General features: G+C 36.9%; 2 protein-coding genes across 2 annotated transcripts in view; both read right to left on the reverse strand.

Moving 5' to 3' along the window:
* Positions 1 to 3,858: 3,858 nt before the first annotated feature.
* Positions 3,859 to 11,507, reverse strand: LOC107597922 (zinc finger protein 697-like). Its single transcript, XM_016289123.1, has 3 exons — positions 10,729 to 11,507; positions 9,275 to 9,457; positions 3,859 to 5,146 (listed from the first exon to the last, which is right to left on the reverse strand). Exons 1-3 carry the CDS (start codon positions 11,423 to 11,425, stop codon positions 4,437 to 4,439), a joined length of 1,590 nt encoding a protein of 529 aa, XP_016144609.1. The 5' UTR covers positions 11,426 to 11,507; the 3' UTR covers positions 3,859 to 4,436.
* Positions 11,508 to 12,356: 849 nt separating this feature from the next.
* The window catches only part of LOC107597909 (regulator of G-protein signaling 12-like), a 36,144-nt gene continuing 31,101 nt past the window's right edge, over positions 12,357 to 17,399 (reverse strand). The window contains exons 8-10 of the mRNA XM_016289113.1: positions 16,041 to 16,155; positions 15,086 to 15,544; positions 12,357 to 12,976 (exon numbers count right to left, since the gene is read on the reverse strand). Coding sequence (XP_016144599.1) covers positions 12,735 to 12,976; positions 15,086 to 15,544; positions 16,041 to 16,155 — 816 coding nt within the window. The 3' untranslated portion in view covers positions 12,357 to 12,734. The remainder of the gene's footprint in view (positions 12,977 to 15,085; positions 15,545 to 16,040; positions 16,156 to 17,399) is intronic.

The raw sequence follows: 17,399 nt of genomic DNA on the forward strand, positions 1-17,399 counted from the left end.
CTGCTCACCCATTGTGTCTACAGCAAACATCCCACACGTGTGGTCTTATGAGATGGATAAAATGAGACCCTCTTCACATCAGGGGTCCATAAATCCCCTGCAGTTCCACAACAAGAGCCCAGGTGTTTACTTTGAGTCTGCAATGCCACTAGTGGCCAGGAAGTGCTTATTGCCTCGAATAATCCAAACGTACTGGCAGTTTCATTGCAAATATTGAAGTCTTCAGAATGAATGGTAGCATTCTTTTTATAGCAAATACTTTTTATGGCATTCTCATACAACCAAGTTTGGAACACACTTGAATTTGTTTCTTATGATCTGGAAAAATATATTATATATTTCAAAAAATTGCTTGTTTGCGATCACAAAACTAATTTTAAAAAATTCCGTTTCAGTGAATGTGTTCAATAAATCATCACAGGTGCATAACGAGAAAGTCTGGTTAATTTAAGGTAATCTAGCCCAATGGCAACTGCTATGCATAATGCTTTTTAAATAAATATATACTATGTAAAATTTCCTGCACTGTAAAAAATGACTGAATTTAACGGTACAAGACTGTAAAAATGCTACAGTAAAAACCTGTTAAATGGTTAACGGTAAATTCCCCTACTATATACGGTGAAAAACTGTATTGGACATTACATGTATTGGACATAGATTTTACGATAGTATACCGTTTTTGGAAGTGAAAAAGACCGTATAATTTACAGTGAATAACCGTAAATTGACATTCCCAGAATTCCCTGCGTTACATTTCAAATTTGATGTTTTTTTGTTGAAATAACTGTTTCTTCTTAGTTTTTTCTTATCAGTTTTGTATATTAGGGTTGTGTGTTACACCTAATGTTGTTAAATGAATGTTTATTGCATTATTTCAGTTTCATGTGTGTTACCATGATGGTGTTTAGCGTTTGTGTGAATGGCACTGTGCACCTTCTATATATGTTATTATCTAAAAGCTGCTTGTGATGGGCTTTGGTTCATCATGTGACTTTCTCATCACCACCTGCATTTGGTGGTTATCAGTGTATTACAAAGGTACAAAACAGATTTCAGTACTTCAATAGGTTGGTATATTAACATTATATCAGTTAATGAAATTACGGTATTTAACTGTAGATTTAAGTTAAAAGCGTAAAACCTAAAACGTTGCTACCGTATTTTTTACGGTAAAATTCCGGCAAACACAGCTGCCGTTTTTTTACCGTAAATTTTACCGAATTTTTTTGACAGTGTGAGAATGAAATATTTCAAATATACAGTTTACAAAAATACAGTTTAAATACAAATAAACCACATAAACACATTTCATTACACCGAATACACAAAATAATGTTCTTTTTAGCAACATCAATATGACCCCTTTAAATTAATACAAACCATTTGCTAATTGTTTAAAGTTTAGTGTAGATTTATTTTATCACTACATAATACTCATATTTCATCTATAATCAAAAATGTATTTTGTGTAGCCAACTTTTGCAATCTCTGTGTGAGAATTGGTTGCTTTTCTTGGAAAAGAGTCTAGCAGTCACACACAGCCCGGCAATCTCCTGCAGAAATGACAAGTTCAGCTGGCAGTGTGTTATTAAGGCGTCGTGATTACTGACGGAGACTTGTCACCCTCTAATAAAGAAAACTAGTTCCTATGGCTGGATGCTGTTCTGTCTCTCAGTGTCTCCTGACATATATGTTCCCCTCTCTTAAATGTCATGACAACGTTTTCTCATGCATATCTGAGAGACATTTACAGGAGGAATAACCGCAGCAGCATTCAACCTGTCAAGAGCACTTTCAATGCAGGTTAAAAACAAACACATCCTTTCGTACACAAGCGTTATATTTAATGTGCTTCAATAGCATGTCATGATGTCAACAACCGCTTACACACACATGAACAACTTGAACCATATCCTAAGAGTATTTATTAGTTACAGTTCAGTTTATTTCAGTACAGTTTGCCTTGTACGGATCATTTACTGAGACATGACAAATTGTACCTCCACAGCTGTTCGGGTCCATAGCAATTTCAATGCAGGTTAAAAACAAACACATCCTTTCGTACACAAGCGTTATATTTAATGTGCTTCAATAGCATGTCATGATGTCAACAACCGCTTACTTACACACACATGAACAACTTGAACCATATCCTAAGAGTATTTATTAGTTACAGTTCAGTTTATTTCAGTACAGTTTGCCTTGTACGGATCATTTACTGAGACATGACAAATTGTACCTTTTTTTGTGCTATTTAATTGGTAATATTCAGGCTATTTTGAGATCGCTGCTATGGAAAAGTCTTAAACTAAAGCTGATGGATTGCTTGCATTTCCAACACTTAATAAACTTCATACAGTCATTCCCATTAAGTGTGTCCAGGTTCATGTCTGAATGACACATCTTTTCTAAATCCATACTTTTTTTTCCATTCAGGTATGTTTTCAGCTGTTAAAATACAGGTAGCCATATATAAACAAATTCACTAATATAAATAAAAAAAGGTGTTAATAGTGAGATCACATAAAACAAATTGAAAACATACGCATGCGCTGACTGTCCCGGTGATGCAGTAACACAAGTCATCTACACGATGGCAGCACTAACGCTCAAAACGGCACCGCTTTAAATGCCATTGGACACATACCATGGTATTCTTTGACCTACCAGCCCAGCTGTCACCTTAATATCAATTTGAGGTCAAATATTAGTCAAGACTTGATCAAGATGCTGTAACATCATTTTAAATTCAGTTTGGACGGCAGTTTCTTTCAGTGGTAATCGGGTAAAAACAGTAAGTTAATCCCACACTGACATTGGTTTAATGTATATGTAGGCCATTATACATTTGACGTTCAATTTACATCAAATCAATGTCATGTCAAGTTTTTGAAGTCAGTTTGATTTGCATATTTGACCTGTTTTTTGACCCATTTTTGACTGACGTTTTTTCAACACCAATTGCCAACTGTACACAATTGATGAAACGTTTACGGTCAGCGAGTTTTTGGTTTTGTTTTTTAGGAATAGACTAGTTTCATTTAGCAAGGATGCATTAAGTTGATCTAAAAACGAGAAGAAGAAAAAAACATTTCTAATATTCGTCAAAGAACCCTGAAAACATGTATCACCATTTTCAGAAAAAATATAACAGCACAACTGTTTTCAAAATTGATATTATGCAATGATTCTTAAGCACCAAATCAGCATATTAGATGATTTCTGAAGAATCACCGGACACTGAAAACTGGAGTAAAATTGCCATCACTTGAATAAATGACATTTTAAAATGTATTCAGATAGAAAACTGTTATTTTAAATTGTAACAATATTTCACAATATTACCATTTAAACTGTATTTTTGAGCAAATAAGAGATTTTTTTTTTTAAAAAGGACCCTTACCGACCCTAAACTTTTGAATGATAGTGTACATACATATATATATATTAGTGTTGTCAAACGATTAATCTCATCCAAATTAAGTTTTTGTTTACATAGTATGTGTGTGTGCTGTGTATATTTATTATGTATATATAAAGGCACACACATACAGTATGTTTTGAAAATATGTACATGTATATATTTATATTCATATAATTTATATTATGTATAAATATATTTATTATTTAATATATAAACGTAACATTTTTCTTAAATAGGTACATGCATTTGTGTGTATTTATATATACATCATAAATATACACAGTACACACACATATATTATGTAAACAAAAACTTTTATTTTGGATGCGATTAATCGTCTGACAGCACTATAAATATATATATATATATATATATATATATATATATGGTAATTATTCAATACAATAGGTATATTTCTAAGAACTGTTGTATTACAATCTCCCACCATGGTACTTTTTTCTTTGTAAGGGTGGAAGAGGGAATGTCATGTTGAATCATTATTAATGTATAATTATTCAACTTAAAAGACTCGCTATTGTTGAATTAGTTTTTATAAGGCATATTTCACTCTGTTAATCCGGCCCTGGGGCCCTGCTATCTGCTTCTAAACAGAGTCAGAAACACTTTTTGCAAAAAGTCCGAATTTAAAAAAATGAACAAGTAAAACACATCAAATGATATTTAGTGCAGTCTTGAAATACTGTATATGGACACTCAAACACCTTTTATGTTTGACGCTGGAAGAAGTTATTGCAAAATGTTTCAAAAACAAACATTTAACAAGCAGCAAGTTACCGTTAAAGATGACGTTAACTAACTTGAATGAGGAAGATGTCCTTATTCATACAGCTTCATATTTACGATGAAACCTGATGTTGTTTTATTGTCATAACGACCTCTCTCTCACATCTCTCTTCGGCCGAGCTTCTTTCTCGGACTTGAAATGGATCCTGAACCAGCAGTCGAGGAAGTAACAAACCACTTTTTGTACACATCTGTCACTCAGCTGTTACCCAGTTTGCACCTTGTCTTCCTGGGCCCATGCAGGACTGTGGCCACTGGCTAACTGGGTAGCCGGCATACAGCGATGACTCTTATATGTGCCCAGATGCCTGAAGCTCCGCCCACACTGGTAGCAAGAGTAGGGCGTAGCGCCGCTGTGAATGCGCATGTGTGTGTATAAGTTGCCCAGCTCTTTAAATCTGCGTCCGCACTGGGGACAAGCGTAGGGACTCTCTCCTGTGTGCACACGCTGATGCCGTTTCAGTCCAGACAGCACTGGGAAGCCCTTACCGCACTGCGGGCAGGGGAAGGGGCTCTTGGCTCCGCTGTGGCTGAGGCGGTGGCTCTTGAGGCGCGCGGCGTGCCGAAAACGCTCTCCGCACTCAGGGCAAACGAAGGGTTTCTCGCCGGTGTGGATGCGCTGGTGCTGCCGCAGGTTGCCCAGATAGTTGAAATGACGTCCACAGTCACCACACTCATATCCGCCCTCCACTTTCTTCTCCCGTGCGCCCCGACCAACAGGTCTTTCTGTGCCTCCCAGAGCTCGGCCCGCCTCGCCCGAGTCGCTCTCCCCACGAGAGGAAGAACCGCCCGGGGCCGACTGCAGAGTGCTCTCGTCGTGATGCATGAGCTTGATGTGCTCCTCCAGGAAAGAGGAGTCAGGGCAAAGAGTTCCACAGAAAGGACAGATGAAGGTGTGAGAGGAGAGCTGCTGACCTGGAAAAGACACATCAAAAGGATTGCTTATGTGAAAAAGATCACAAAAGATAAGGTTCATTGCATCTATTTTTATACAACGCATTGTGAGACTAAGGTTGTCATACTGTCTAACATACACGCTAGTTCAAATGTTTGGGGATAATTGTTTTTAGATTTTTTAAATTTATTTAGCAAGGATGCATTCAAATGATAAATTACCATTTCAAATAAATGCTGTTCTATTCAACTTTATTTTCAAAAAGAATTCTGAAAAATATGTATTATGTTTTCTAGGAAAATATTAATTTTTGTAATATTTCTTGAGCACCAAGTCAGAATATTAGAATGATTTCTGAAGGATCATGTGACACTGAAGACTGGAGTAATGATGCTGAAAATTCAGCTTTGATCACAGGAATAAATTACATTTTAAAATATATTAAAATAGAAAACAAATTTAAATAGTAGTGTCAGAGGTGCACAACTAGGGCTGGGCGATGTGTCAAAACTATCTTATCGATAATCGCCTTTAAAAATATTGCGCTATCCGATAATATCGTCGACCCAAGCCCCACCTCCACCACACCCCGCCCCCGCCGAGACAACATTGCCGGCATTCACCATAAACACACACCAGGTTCAGTTTGGTCTTAATTATTGCCACATTAAAGTTTAGTTGTACTTTTCTTAGTTTGTGCTTAAACTAACAAAAAACATTAGCTTTGCTGTTATGTTGGTGTTGCTAATTTCCACTCTGTTCTTATCAAATTTGTGTTTGAAATGAATTTCGTTTTGTGAGGAGAACTGTTGAGGAAAAATAACAGAACCCAATTTTAAGTTCATCATGGTGAAGTTGGACATTCTGGCGGTGATTGTAAAAATGATAAATGCATGTTGATGTCATATAGTAATGTCTTGAATAAAATATGTCTATTTACGATGTTTCGCTTTCTTTTTGGCATTAGCTCCTGTGTAGACATTTCATGATGGTAAGTTTAATTTCCTTGATTATAACAATTGTAGCGTTGTTTTTAAACTTGTAGTCAAGCTATAACGTAGGCTATTTGATATTTATCATACATGACTAAAATCATGCAGGGATTAAAAACGAATTCTGAGCAAAAACGTTAAGTTTTTTTTTTTTCCCTTTCTGGTAGCCTAGTTCGGAGGTCTCTTTTGGCCCGTTTTTAACTAAATAAAAATAACTGCTTTATTTATTTAGAAGCAGGGTAATTTAAATTTCATTTTTGTATTGTAATTTTTATTTTCTGAATCAAAATACAACGGCCACAAAATAATATTAAGTGTTGGGCTGCCGAAACGTGTTGAGTGGCGAGCTGAGATATAGAACTAGAATGTTTTCAACCGTTTGCACAAATTAATTAAGAATTTATAGTGCTATATCTCAGTTTAATTAAACATAATTATATTGTATACACGGTATAAAAAATCTGTAAAAATATTGCACTGAAATGTGCGCTGATAGTGTGTATTTTAATTATACCCATCATGTTTGTGGTTTTTCATCATTATGCAGTCTGTTTAAATAAATATTCAGAAACACATGCAGTACTACTTTTTGTATTTTTTCTGTTGAACTTTTATTAAACTGCGGATCGAAATAGAATAGGCCTATACCCTAAATAAGGATAAATTATATTGGAATGCATCTCCAAAATGAGCGCCTACACAGATGCACGTTCCCATTACAGTGGTCAGCGCCGAACAACAGGCAAATAAAATATAAACCGAGGTTACAAAAGTGATTCAATCAAGATCAGTGAGGTATTTTCTTTTCTTTTGTTCTTTGATTAACATTAATAACTGGCGGCAGCAGCTGCTGTCAATGCACGGATCCAATACACCCTTGTTTTCTTTCTCAGCTCTTTGTTTACAAAGTATAGTATACCGTATAGTTCTCCTAAAGGTTGGTTTAACAGAAGCCTGAAATACAGTAGGCTAAATATTTTTCTACATGACTTTTTACAGGCCTTAAATACAAATATACACTGTACCCTAGGACAACAAACAAGCCTGCGTGCTCCTATACATCAAAAAGTTTGATGACGCCCATCTGTCACGACAAAATTAGATCACTCCCATCATAATCAACAGTGCCGTAGGGCTGGACGATATGTCAAAAATATCTTATCGATAATCGCCTTAAAAAATATCGCGATATCCGATAATATTGTCTACCCAAGCCCCACCTCCACTACACCCCGCCCCCGCCGAGACAACATTGCCGGCATTCACCATAAACACACACCAGGTTCAGTTTGGTCTTAATTATTGCCACATTAAAGTTTAGTTGTACTTTTCTTAGTTTGTGCTTAAACTAACAAAAAACATTAGCTTTGCTGTTATGTTGGTGTTGCTAATTTCCACTCTGTTCTTATCAAATTTGTGTTTGAAATGAATTTCGTTTTGTGAGGAGAACTGTTGAGGAAAAATAACAGAACCCAATTTTAAGTTCATCATGGTGAAGTTGGACATTCTGGCGGTGATTGTAAAAATGATAAATGCATGTTGATGTCATATAGTAATGTCTTGAATAAAATATGTCTATTTACGATGTTTCGCTTTCTTTTTGGCATTAGCTCCTGTGTAGACATTTCATGATGGTAAGTTTAATTTCCTTGATTATAACAATTGTAGCGTTGTTTTTAAACTTGTAGTCAAGCTATAACGTAGGCTATTTGATATTTATCATACATGACTAAAATCATGCAGGGATTAAAAACGAATTCTGAGCAAAAACGTTAAGTTTTTTTTTTTCCCTTTCTGGTAGCCTAGTTCGGAGGTCTCTTTTGGCCCGTTTTTAACTAAATAAAAATAACTGCTTTATTTATTTAGAAGCAGGGTAATTTAAATTTCATTTTTGTATTGTAATTTTTATTTTCTGAATCAAAATACAACGGCCACAAAATAATATTAAGTGTTGGGCTGCCGAAACGTGTTGAGTGGCGAGCTGAGATATAGAACTAGAATGTTTTCAACCGTTTGCACAAATTAATTAAGAATTTATAGTGCTATATCTCAGTTTAATTAAACATAATTATATTGTATACACGGTATAAAAAATCTGTAAAAATATTGCACTGAAATGTGCGCTGATAGTGCTTATTTTAATTATACCCATCATGTTTGTGGTTTTTCATCATTATGCAGTCTGTTTAAATAAATATTCAGAAACACATGCAGTGCTACTTTTAGTATTTTTTCTGTTTAACTTTTATTAAACAGATCAAAATAGAATAGGCCTATACCCTAAATAAGGATAAATTATATTGGAATGCACAGATGCACGTTGCCATTACAGTAGTCAGCGCCGAACAACAGACAAATAAAATATAAAATGAGGTTACAAAAGTGATACAGTCAAGATCAGTGAGGGATTTTCTTTTCTTTCGTTCTTTAAATTAACATTAATGACTGGCGGCAGCGGCTTCTGTCAATGCACGGGATCCAATTCACTCTTGTTTTCTTTCTCAGCTCTTTACGTTCACTTAAGACATAACCGATTGTATTTAAAGGATATTTTGATATAATTCTGTGTTTATTTGTCCATTCGAATGTGTAAGAATGCGAGAAAGAGAGCTCAGTCCAGTGTTCGCGTATATAAGAGGCGGCTTTTGTGCGTGCGTTTTGTGTGTGTGAGTGTGTGCAGCACAGAAAACAGCGCGCGAGTGCAGAAGTGAGTTTTATTTTGTCGTCTTAGTTGAATCTTTTGAAATCACAATAAAAGCGCATACAGAAATCGAGACAGAATCGAAATGTAATTTGATTCCTGACCTTATGCATCTGATCCGATTTCCGAAATTGGAATAGCTTTTCGATAACCAACCCTCCTACTAAACTGTTTCATTCTTGCATGCAAAAAGACCTGTATGGTGACTATGGGGCTATGTAAATTATTGTTTACAACTTACTAGGTTTATCATTTGTCATTTTTTTCCGATAATGTCGCTAATCATCTGTTACCTGACTGTTGACATCGACATCGCAATACTTACGAGACATCGTCGATATACGATAATATCGTCATATCGCCCAGCCCTATGCACAACACATAATGCTTCCCAGCTGCATTCATGTAGATTTCGCATTGAAACCGAACCATTCTCTTTCTTTAAAAACACTAACCTGGCTCCATTCTGTCCATACTGTCCTCCGCCGGGCTGCTCCTGTCTTCCTGCGGGGAGCCCTGAGTGTCCAGAGGAAAATGGTCAGACACTGACCTCAGACTTCCTCTTCCTCCTTCAGAGTCTTCGGTTTCATCCTCGTCATCCACAGTGGGAACATCTTCACATTTTGTTTCAGTATCACCTAAAGAAGCAGAGGAGAACAGGGATAAATGCAACTGGGTTTAGTTAATTTATCCAGATGATGTTGAACTTGAAATTCAGATTTTTTTGTTGTTGCTTCAAACACCTTTCACATGTCAGCAGTCAGTAACTATGAATTAAATGTATAACTGAAGCGCGGCAGAATTAAATTTGATGTAGTGTACTTAAATCTGACAAGCCTTTGTGAAATATGAAAATATTACATACAATTTTGCAGCAACATAAAACATGTATGCATGCTACAATGCATGTATACCACAACACATGCATCCTATGGGCAAATATAAGCATACAATATGCAATTAAACATATATTACAAAGAATGTATACTACATGTAAATATGTACACAATACATTAATGCTATATGCATCTATATACATACTGCAATGAGTGCATCCTTTATAGAAGTATATGCATCTATATATTTTATAATGAATGTAATTTATTAAATGTATGCATACGTCAATAAATGCATACTACAAGCATGCATGTAATGCATGCATATCACATGCATACTATATGCAACTACATACAGTGGTGTGAAAAAGTGTTGGCCCCCTTCCTGATCTCTTATTTTTTTGCATGTTTGTCACACTTTAATGTTTCAGATCATCAAACAAATTTAAATATTAGTCAAAGATAACACAAGTAAACACAACATGGAGTTTTTAAATGAAAGTTTTTATTATTAAGGGAAAACTAAATCCAAAACTACATGGCCCTGTGTGAAGAAGTGTTTGCCCCCCTGTTAAAACCTGAGTTCAATTTCTCTAGCCACGAAGCGTGACAAACATGCAAAAAAATAAGAAATCAGGAAGAGGGCCAACACTTTTTCACACCACTGTATATACTACAAAGAAAGCATTCAAACTATACACATGCATACTTTACACAACTGCATTCATCTATATACAACACATGCAGACTATACGCTATATGCAAACATATAAGACAATGCATGCATATTATATGCAACCACATGCATACTATAATCAACTAGACACATACTAAAAAGATAACGTATACCACGATACATGAATACTATATGCATCTATATACATATTGCAAAGCATGGCATGCATACTATATACATGCTACAGTGCATGCATACTTTAAACAACTATATACTATAATGCATGCATACTATTCACTATATGCATACGGCAATGCATGCAAACAAATGTAAGATACAATGCATGCATATTACAGTCCATGTCTACAATACTCTAGGTTATATGATTAAGTAGTACCTTTAAACTCAGCAGAGTTGAGCTCGACTCCTGAAATCCACTCATAGTCATACATGCGCTTGCTGGCGGACGGCAGCATGCTGAAGATGTCCGTGTCAGCGTCGGTGTCGGTGTCCGCGGCTCCGCTGTCCGTCCACAGGCTCAGAGACGCGTGCGGCTGCGCTTCGGACCCAAAGGCCTGGTTGCTGTGGTCGCTCTCCACTTCAGCAGCACCCCGCTGGTTCTTATCTTTCATCAGATAGTCGCAGATCGCGTTGATGTTCTCCTTCTTCACCACGGGCGTCCCGGGTTTGGCTTTCTTCGGGTCGGCGCCGTGTTTCTGGCCTGGTTGGTGCTCTGCTTTCCTGAAGTCCAGGCTGCTGGAGTTAGACCCCCTCCCGTCTTTCTCCGTGGGCTCCAGCTTGGCTTTGAGCAGCTCGATCTCGTCGGTTTTCTCGCGGAGCTCCATCTTCAGGACTCTGATCCGGACGCTGACCAGCTTGCGTATCTCGGACAGCGCGGACTCCAGCACCACCGTGATGTTCCTGCCCAGGTGCTCCGTGATCTCAGTCACCGAGCACACCAGCTGCTCGTCGGGCTCGAGCTCGGACCAATCCTCCTCGTCTCGGCTGAAGGACCCCGCGTTGTCCATAAAGGCGGCCTGGGACTCCGAGGACGGCCCTGTTTCCATATAGCAGTGGTTTCTCTTTCGGTTCATGCTGAAGAGCGCAGATGGGACAGTGTTTTGATCGCAATGGACACAGCAGAGACACCATAGAACACCAGACGAACTTCCTCCCACTTCGGAAGTTGACAAAATAAACAGCGCCCCCTACAGAGCCATCCTGTAGCTGCTACAGACATACATACAGTAGATAGATAGATAGATAGATAGATAGATAGATAAGAAATAGAAATAGAAATAGGTTGTCTATTAGCCTACTGTGTTCGGTGGACAATATGTGGACCACCCTGGACCACGAAACCAGTCATAAGTCACACGGGTATATTTGTAGCAATAGCCAACAGTAGATTGTAATGGTCAAAATGTTTAATTTATGCCAAAATTAATTTGAATACTTTATACTAAATAAACTATAAACTACATAATTTATCATTACACTTCATATATTTGTCTTCAAAGACTGCTAGCTGTGCTGTTAAAAATAGTTTGACCGGCACAACATAGTATATCAAAGCTAGCAGCCTATAGAAAATTAGAAAGGTCTGTTTAAGCAGGCTGGAAAGAAAAGAATGAGAAGAATTTTTCAAGCAGGAGAAATTCTGTCTTGTATAATGGCTACTAGATGTCGCTCTTTATACGTGTTTTAGACTACATCTCACTTGTTATTGGTTTGCTTCGTTTTACTCTGTAGTTGGTTCTTTTCCCAATTTTCAGCTGTTCTTTGATGTGAACGTTTCAGCAAATATTTTTGCATGCATGCAAATATGTATATATGTAATTTGCCATGCTCTTGCTCTTTCTCCTAAAAGTTCCTCTTTGAAGTATAAAATTACCTCATGGACAAAAAATAGTTAAAAATAGTTACAGTATAAACACACAGTGAGCCCCACACTTAGAACAAAACAGATGACTCAAAAAAAAAATGTAATGCATTTTTAATAATAATTAATTCATTTGTGTCTTTTAAAACTTAATGTATTTAACATAAGACTAGATGTGTTTGTTTTTCCAAAATTACAGTACAAGACAGCCTTGAAAAAAACAGAACACTCCATGAAAAGGAATTTATGACTTGATGGACTAAATTCCACTATAACTACTGAAACCAGTTGCTTTTACCTCCCACAACAATTTCCCAGCTAGTTACACTGATATTCTGATGTGCACTATGATCCCAATCTAACACTGAACACAGAGTTTTTCTTTTTATCATTATCATTAAATAAAGAATGGTCTAAAGTTACATTTAAACGAATAACCCTTTCAATCTTTTCAAAAGATTTTCCACATACACAATTTGGCTCCATATCAGTCTTTGAAAATGTCCAGCAAGCAGCTTCCTTCAGACAAACGTTGCTTTATATTGCACTGTGTCGCTCTCGTTGACTTCCAGCACCCCGCTGAGGGGACGGGGCGCTTCTGTGGAGGGGTAAATGTCATTTCTCATTTTGTTCTGGCACTGGCGAAGCTCAGCTGCGTAACCCTCGAAGCTGTCCTCCAGAGTGACCCTCTTGTCCAGCACTTGAGCTGCTGAAGAGGGATGGTTGTTGACAGCTGAAGTGCATGCGTTTCCTTCTTCTGTACCTGGAGAAAAGTTTGCAAACAAGTCAGTACAGCACATATAAAGGAAAATACAGATGTGTGGGAACATGTGGGAATTGGGAGCCAGAATCAGATTTGGTTGATTGGGAAATGAAAGTCAAGTTTAAGGTGCATTTTAAACTGCAAATTACTTCTTGATTTATTGACATGATTATCACATCCTTGTTTAAGTCTGAACATGGAAATGCTTTAGAATACTGGATAAATATTTTAGGCGATTAACACATTGATGATGAAGTTCAGATTGATTATGAGACAGCATGTTGTAGGCCATTATTTTGAATAATATAACACTAATGAATAGTGAAAATGTTCAATCATTCACTGTTTATTGTTACTCTGACTGTGAGAAACGTTACTTTGATAATGACTATCCAACCACAAGGTAGCAGTATGTCCTCATTTGTCATTTTTTTTTACTATTATTATTTATGTGTCTAAATCTACTCCCTAGTATTGCAGCAACCGGTTTACTGTAAAAATTAATACAACAAATCTACAGAGGAATCAGAATTAGGTGTAAGTAGAACGCTTCTAGTCCATGATCACAACTGTTAACAGACAATGGAGATGCAAGAGCTTTCTTCATGTTCATGCTGTGATAGGTTACTGATGCATTTCATGCAGTCATCTTAATTTAAAAGTTCCAGTAGGTTGGAAAAACCATGCTTTGCGGTTTCTGACTGGTTTCAGGTCTGCAGACATCTGGAACAACAAGTTCCCGTATGTTTCTCAAATGCAATCAAGGCAATCATGAATGAAAAAAGTTCAGATGCAGAAAAGTAAGGAAAGGAGCATAAAGACACATGATAACACCAGGAAAGTGAAGGGATGACAAACAAGATCACAAGCAAGTCTAGACTGATTTTGCTAACATTTATTAGATCTAATCAGATTGACACAGAATCAACATGATCACTACAAAGGAAACAGGATGGCAAGCAAATCAACAATGCGACTGTTTGAGAGCATAGCGTATAGCTTGCATCTTAAGGCGTTTACAAAGAGTATTGTGAAATACTGTAAGAGTATTCCTGCCAGAACATCTCTGATTAAAGTCTCACATTCAGCATTGTTGAATCGCACTTTAGGCAATGATTGTATCCTTGTTTGTATCAAAAGGAAATGTCAAAAATGAACAAAAAAGTAATATGAGAGATTTGTAAATGATTATTTACAGCACAGTCTTGATACACCTATGTGAACACTTTCAGATTACAACATGATCTACAGGGTGTCTTATTTTCATAAGGATGTGTCAAAACAAGACACATAATAAAAATGCCTTATTAATTTTAAGTTTTCACACATTACATAGTCTACAGTACAGAGAAACTGGCTATGATCCAAATGTAATAATGTCATGTAACAATGTTTATAAGTGCATAATCCATATTGTTTCACATACTTTAATTAAACATCAGGCAGTTTATAGTACATACTTTTGCATATGTAGTTTGTAGTACATATGCAGTAAACTAGCATTCCATTTCAAGCACAGCTACACCATCGTTCACAAATTTTGCGTCGGTATGATTTAAAAAAATAATTATTTAGCAAGGAAACTATAAATTGATCAAATGTGACAATAAAATGTATATATAATGTTACAAAACATTTCTATTTCAAATAAATGCTCTTCTTTTAAAAGTTCTATTCAACAAAGAATCCTGAATAAGCATCACGCTTTCCACAAAATATTAAGCAATACAACTGTTTTCAACATTATAATAATAATAAGAAAGTTATTTTTAATTGTGATAATACTTCACAGTATTACTGTTTTCACAAAAAAAAATTCTTTAACTTTTTTATTTTAATTTTTTTTTACTGTTTTTAATAAATAAATGTAGCCTTGTGAGCATAAGAAACGTCTTTTAAAAACATAAATCTTACCGACCCCAAACTTTTGAACGGTAATATGTGTATAAATATGATGAAGTTGACATTAGTGAGATCAATACTATCAAGTGTATGTCAAGTGAATTTGGGATGTGTGTTTTTATTATTACATGAATCCATTCAAACATGACACCCACCACACGCACACACACACAGCCACACTCACGGCTAGTCAGGCGGGAGAAATACCTGGGCTGGGATGCCTGTGTAAGCATAGCGGAGGAGTGAAGTTGGCCTCAGGTAGGCTGCCCTCATAAAGGGGCGGAGAGATCGGCGGAGGCGGAAGCAGAGTGGAGTTAGGGCTGCTGATGTCACCCTCCCCCACAAGAGTCAGGTCGCCCAGCCCTTCCTCGTCCTGACCCTGCGGACCAGAGGAGTGTAGGATGGGGGAGAGTGGGGCGGTGAAAGGAGGCGAGTCAGGGCTGGGTGCACGGGGGTGTCCGTTTGAGGAGCTGGGTTTAGGAGACTGGGGGGTTGTGGTGGTGTGGCCGGGTTTATGAGAGGTGGGGGTTGAGCAGGCAGGGGGTTGGGGTTCGGGATCAGGGTTCAGACGGAGAAAGTCAGGAAGCACAAGGTCTTCTTTTCTCAGCAAGCCTCTCTGGTCGTCAACACGACTGCTCTGAGCACGACTCAACAACTCGAAAAATTCTAGAAAAAAAGAGTATTTAAACAATAAGTAGAGTATATAAAATGTACTTATTAACAAAACCTAAATCTATAAAAACAGTTTATGTTAAAAAAGAACATAAAATAAAATAATATTAAATAAAACATAAATTTTATATTACATATTATATGCTTATAATATATATAACGTTTAAGTACTAAATTACTACTAAAAGTGAAATGAAAATAAATTATAGCTAAATAGAAATGTTTAAAAATTAAAAACAAAAACACAAATGTATTACATTAAAATTTGAATTTAAAAAAGAAAATATGAATAAATACTATAATACTTTATAAATAATACTGAAATAACACTGGCAATTTTCAAACCATTTAAGCTAAAAATTGAGACAAACTTTCTTAATCTACTAGGTTTTAACAGGTTTTAAGTGTGGATTAAGTCCTCAAACACTTTTTGACAAAAACAGTGGACAAGAAAACACTGAGAAGTCAGAGAAAAGTAGATAATATGTACCCTCTGCTTCATCTATATGATTCTTTTTCCCTTTCTTCCTCTCTGACGCAGCTGACCGGGGATGCTTGTCTTCACCATCTCCTTTCGACGGTTGTCCTGCCAAGCTTTCATCTCTCTAGCAATGCAGCAAAGACAGATATGATGAGCTATGATGAATGAATCCTGGGCTGAATGTCTTATAGACTGACATGTTCATGAAGGTTTTATTCCCTTTATAAAATAGGAATCATGTCTGAACAGTGTACAAAGCCATTTCTAATGCACACTGATATTTCAAAATGTAACACAAACATAAGTCATGCATGTAACCACAACTTCATGCTCACCACATCCATGCATGCTTAGAGTTAGTAACATAAAGAGAATCTTATTTTTTAACTTAAGATGCATTTAGTTTTTGCATGATGACTGCAGTTTAAGAATATTGGATATTTATATTAAAATATATATTTTAGATTTGGATATCTCGTATAACCCCACTTCTTAAGAAACCCACTCTTAACCCAACTCTTTTGGAGAACTACAGACCGGTTTCCCTTCTCCCTTTCATTGCAAAAACACTTGAACGAGTTGTGTTCAACCAAGTCTCTGCCTTTCTCACACAGAACAACCTCCTGGACAGCAACCAATCTGGCTTCAGAAGTGGACATTCAACCGAGACTGCCTTGCTCTCAGTTGTTGAAGCCCTAAGACTGGCAAGAGCGACTTCCAAATCTTCTATACTTATTTAGCTGGATCTGTCTGCTGCTTTTGATACAGTGAACCACCAGATTCTCCTGTAAACCCTATTGGAAAACGGCATCTCAGGAACTGCACGCCAGTGGTTTGAGTCTTACCTCTCAGATAGGTCCTTCAAGGTATCTTGGAGAGGTGAGGTGTCCAAGTCACAACATCTAGCTACTGGGGTGCCTCAGGGCTCAGTTCTTGGACCACTTCTCTTCTCTGTCTACATGGCATCACTAGGTTCTGTCATTCAGAAACATGGCTTTTCATATCATTGCTATGCTGATGACACTCAACTCTACCTCTCATTCCATCCTGATGATCCGACGATAGCTGCTCGCATCTCAGCATGTCTAACAGACATTTCTTGTTGGATGATGGACCATCACCTTCAACTCAACCTGGCTAAGACAGAACTGCTTGTGGTTTCAACAAACCCATCACTTTATCACCATCCAGTTAGGCTCATCTATCATAACTCCTTCAAAAACAGCTAGACACCTTGGAGTTGTGATTGATGATAAGCTGAATTTCTCAGACCACATTGTTAAAACTGCCCGGTCCTGCAGATTTTCTTTATACAACATTAAGAAGATCAGGCCCTTTCTTTCAGAACATGCTTCACAACTCCTTGTT

Source organism: Sinocyclocheilus grahami, unplaced genomic scaffold (assembly GCF_001515645.1).
Source record: "Sinocyclocheilus grahami isolate Dianchi unplaced genomic scaffold, SAMN03320097.WGS_v1.1 scaffold240.1, whole genome shotgun sequence".
Lineage (NCBI taxonomy): Eukaryota > Metazoa > Chordata > Actinopteri > Cypriniformes > Cyprinidae > Sinocyclocheilus > Sinocyclocheilus grahami.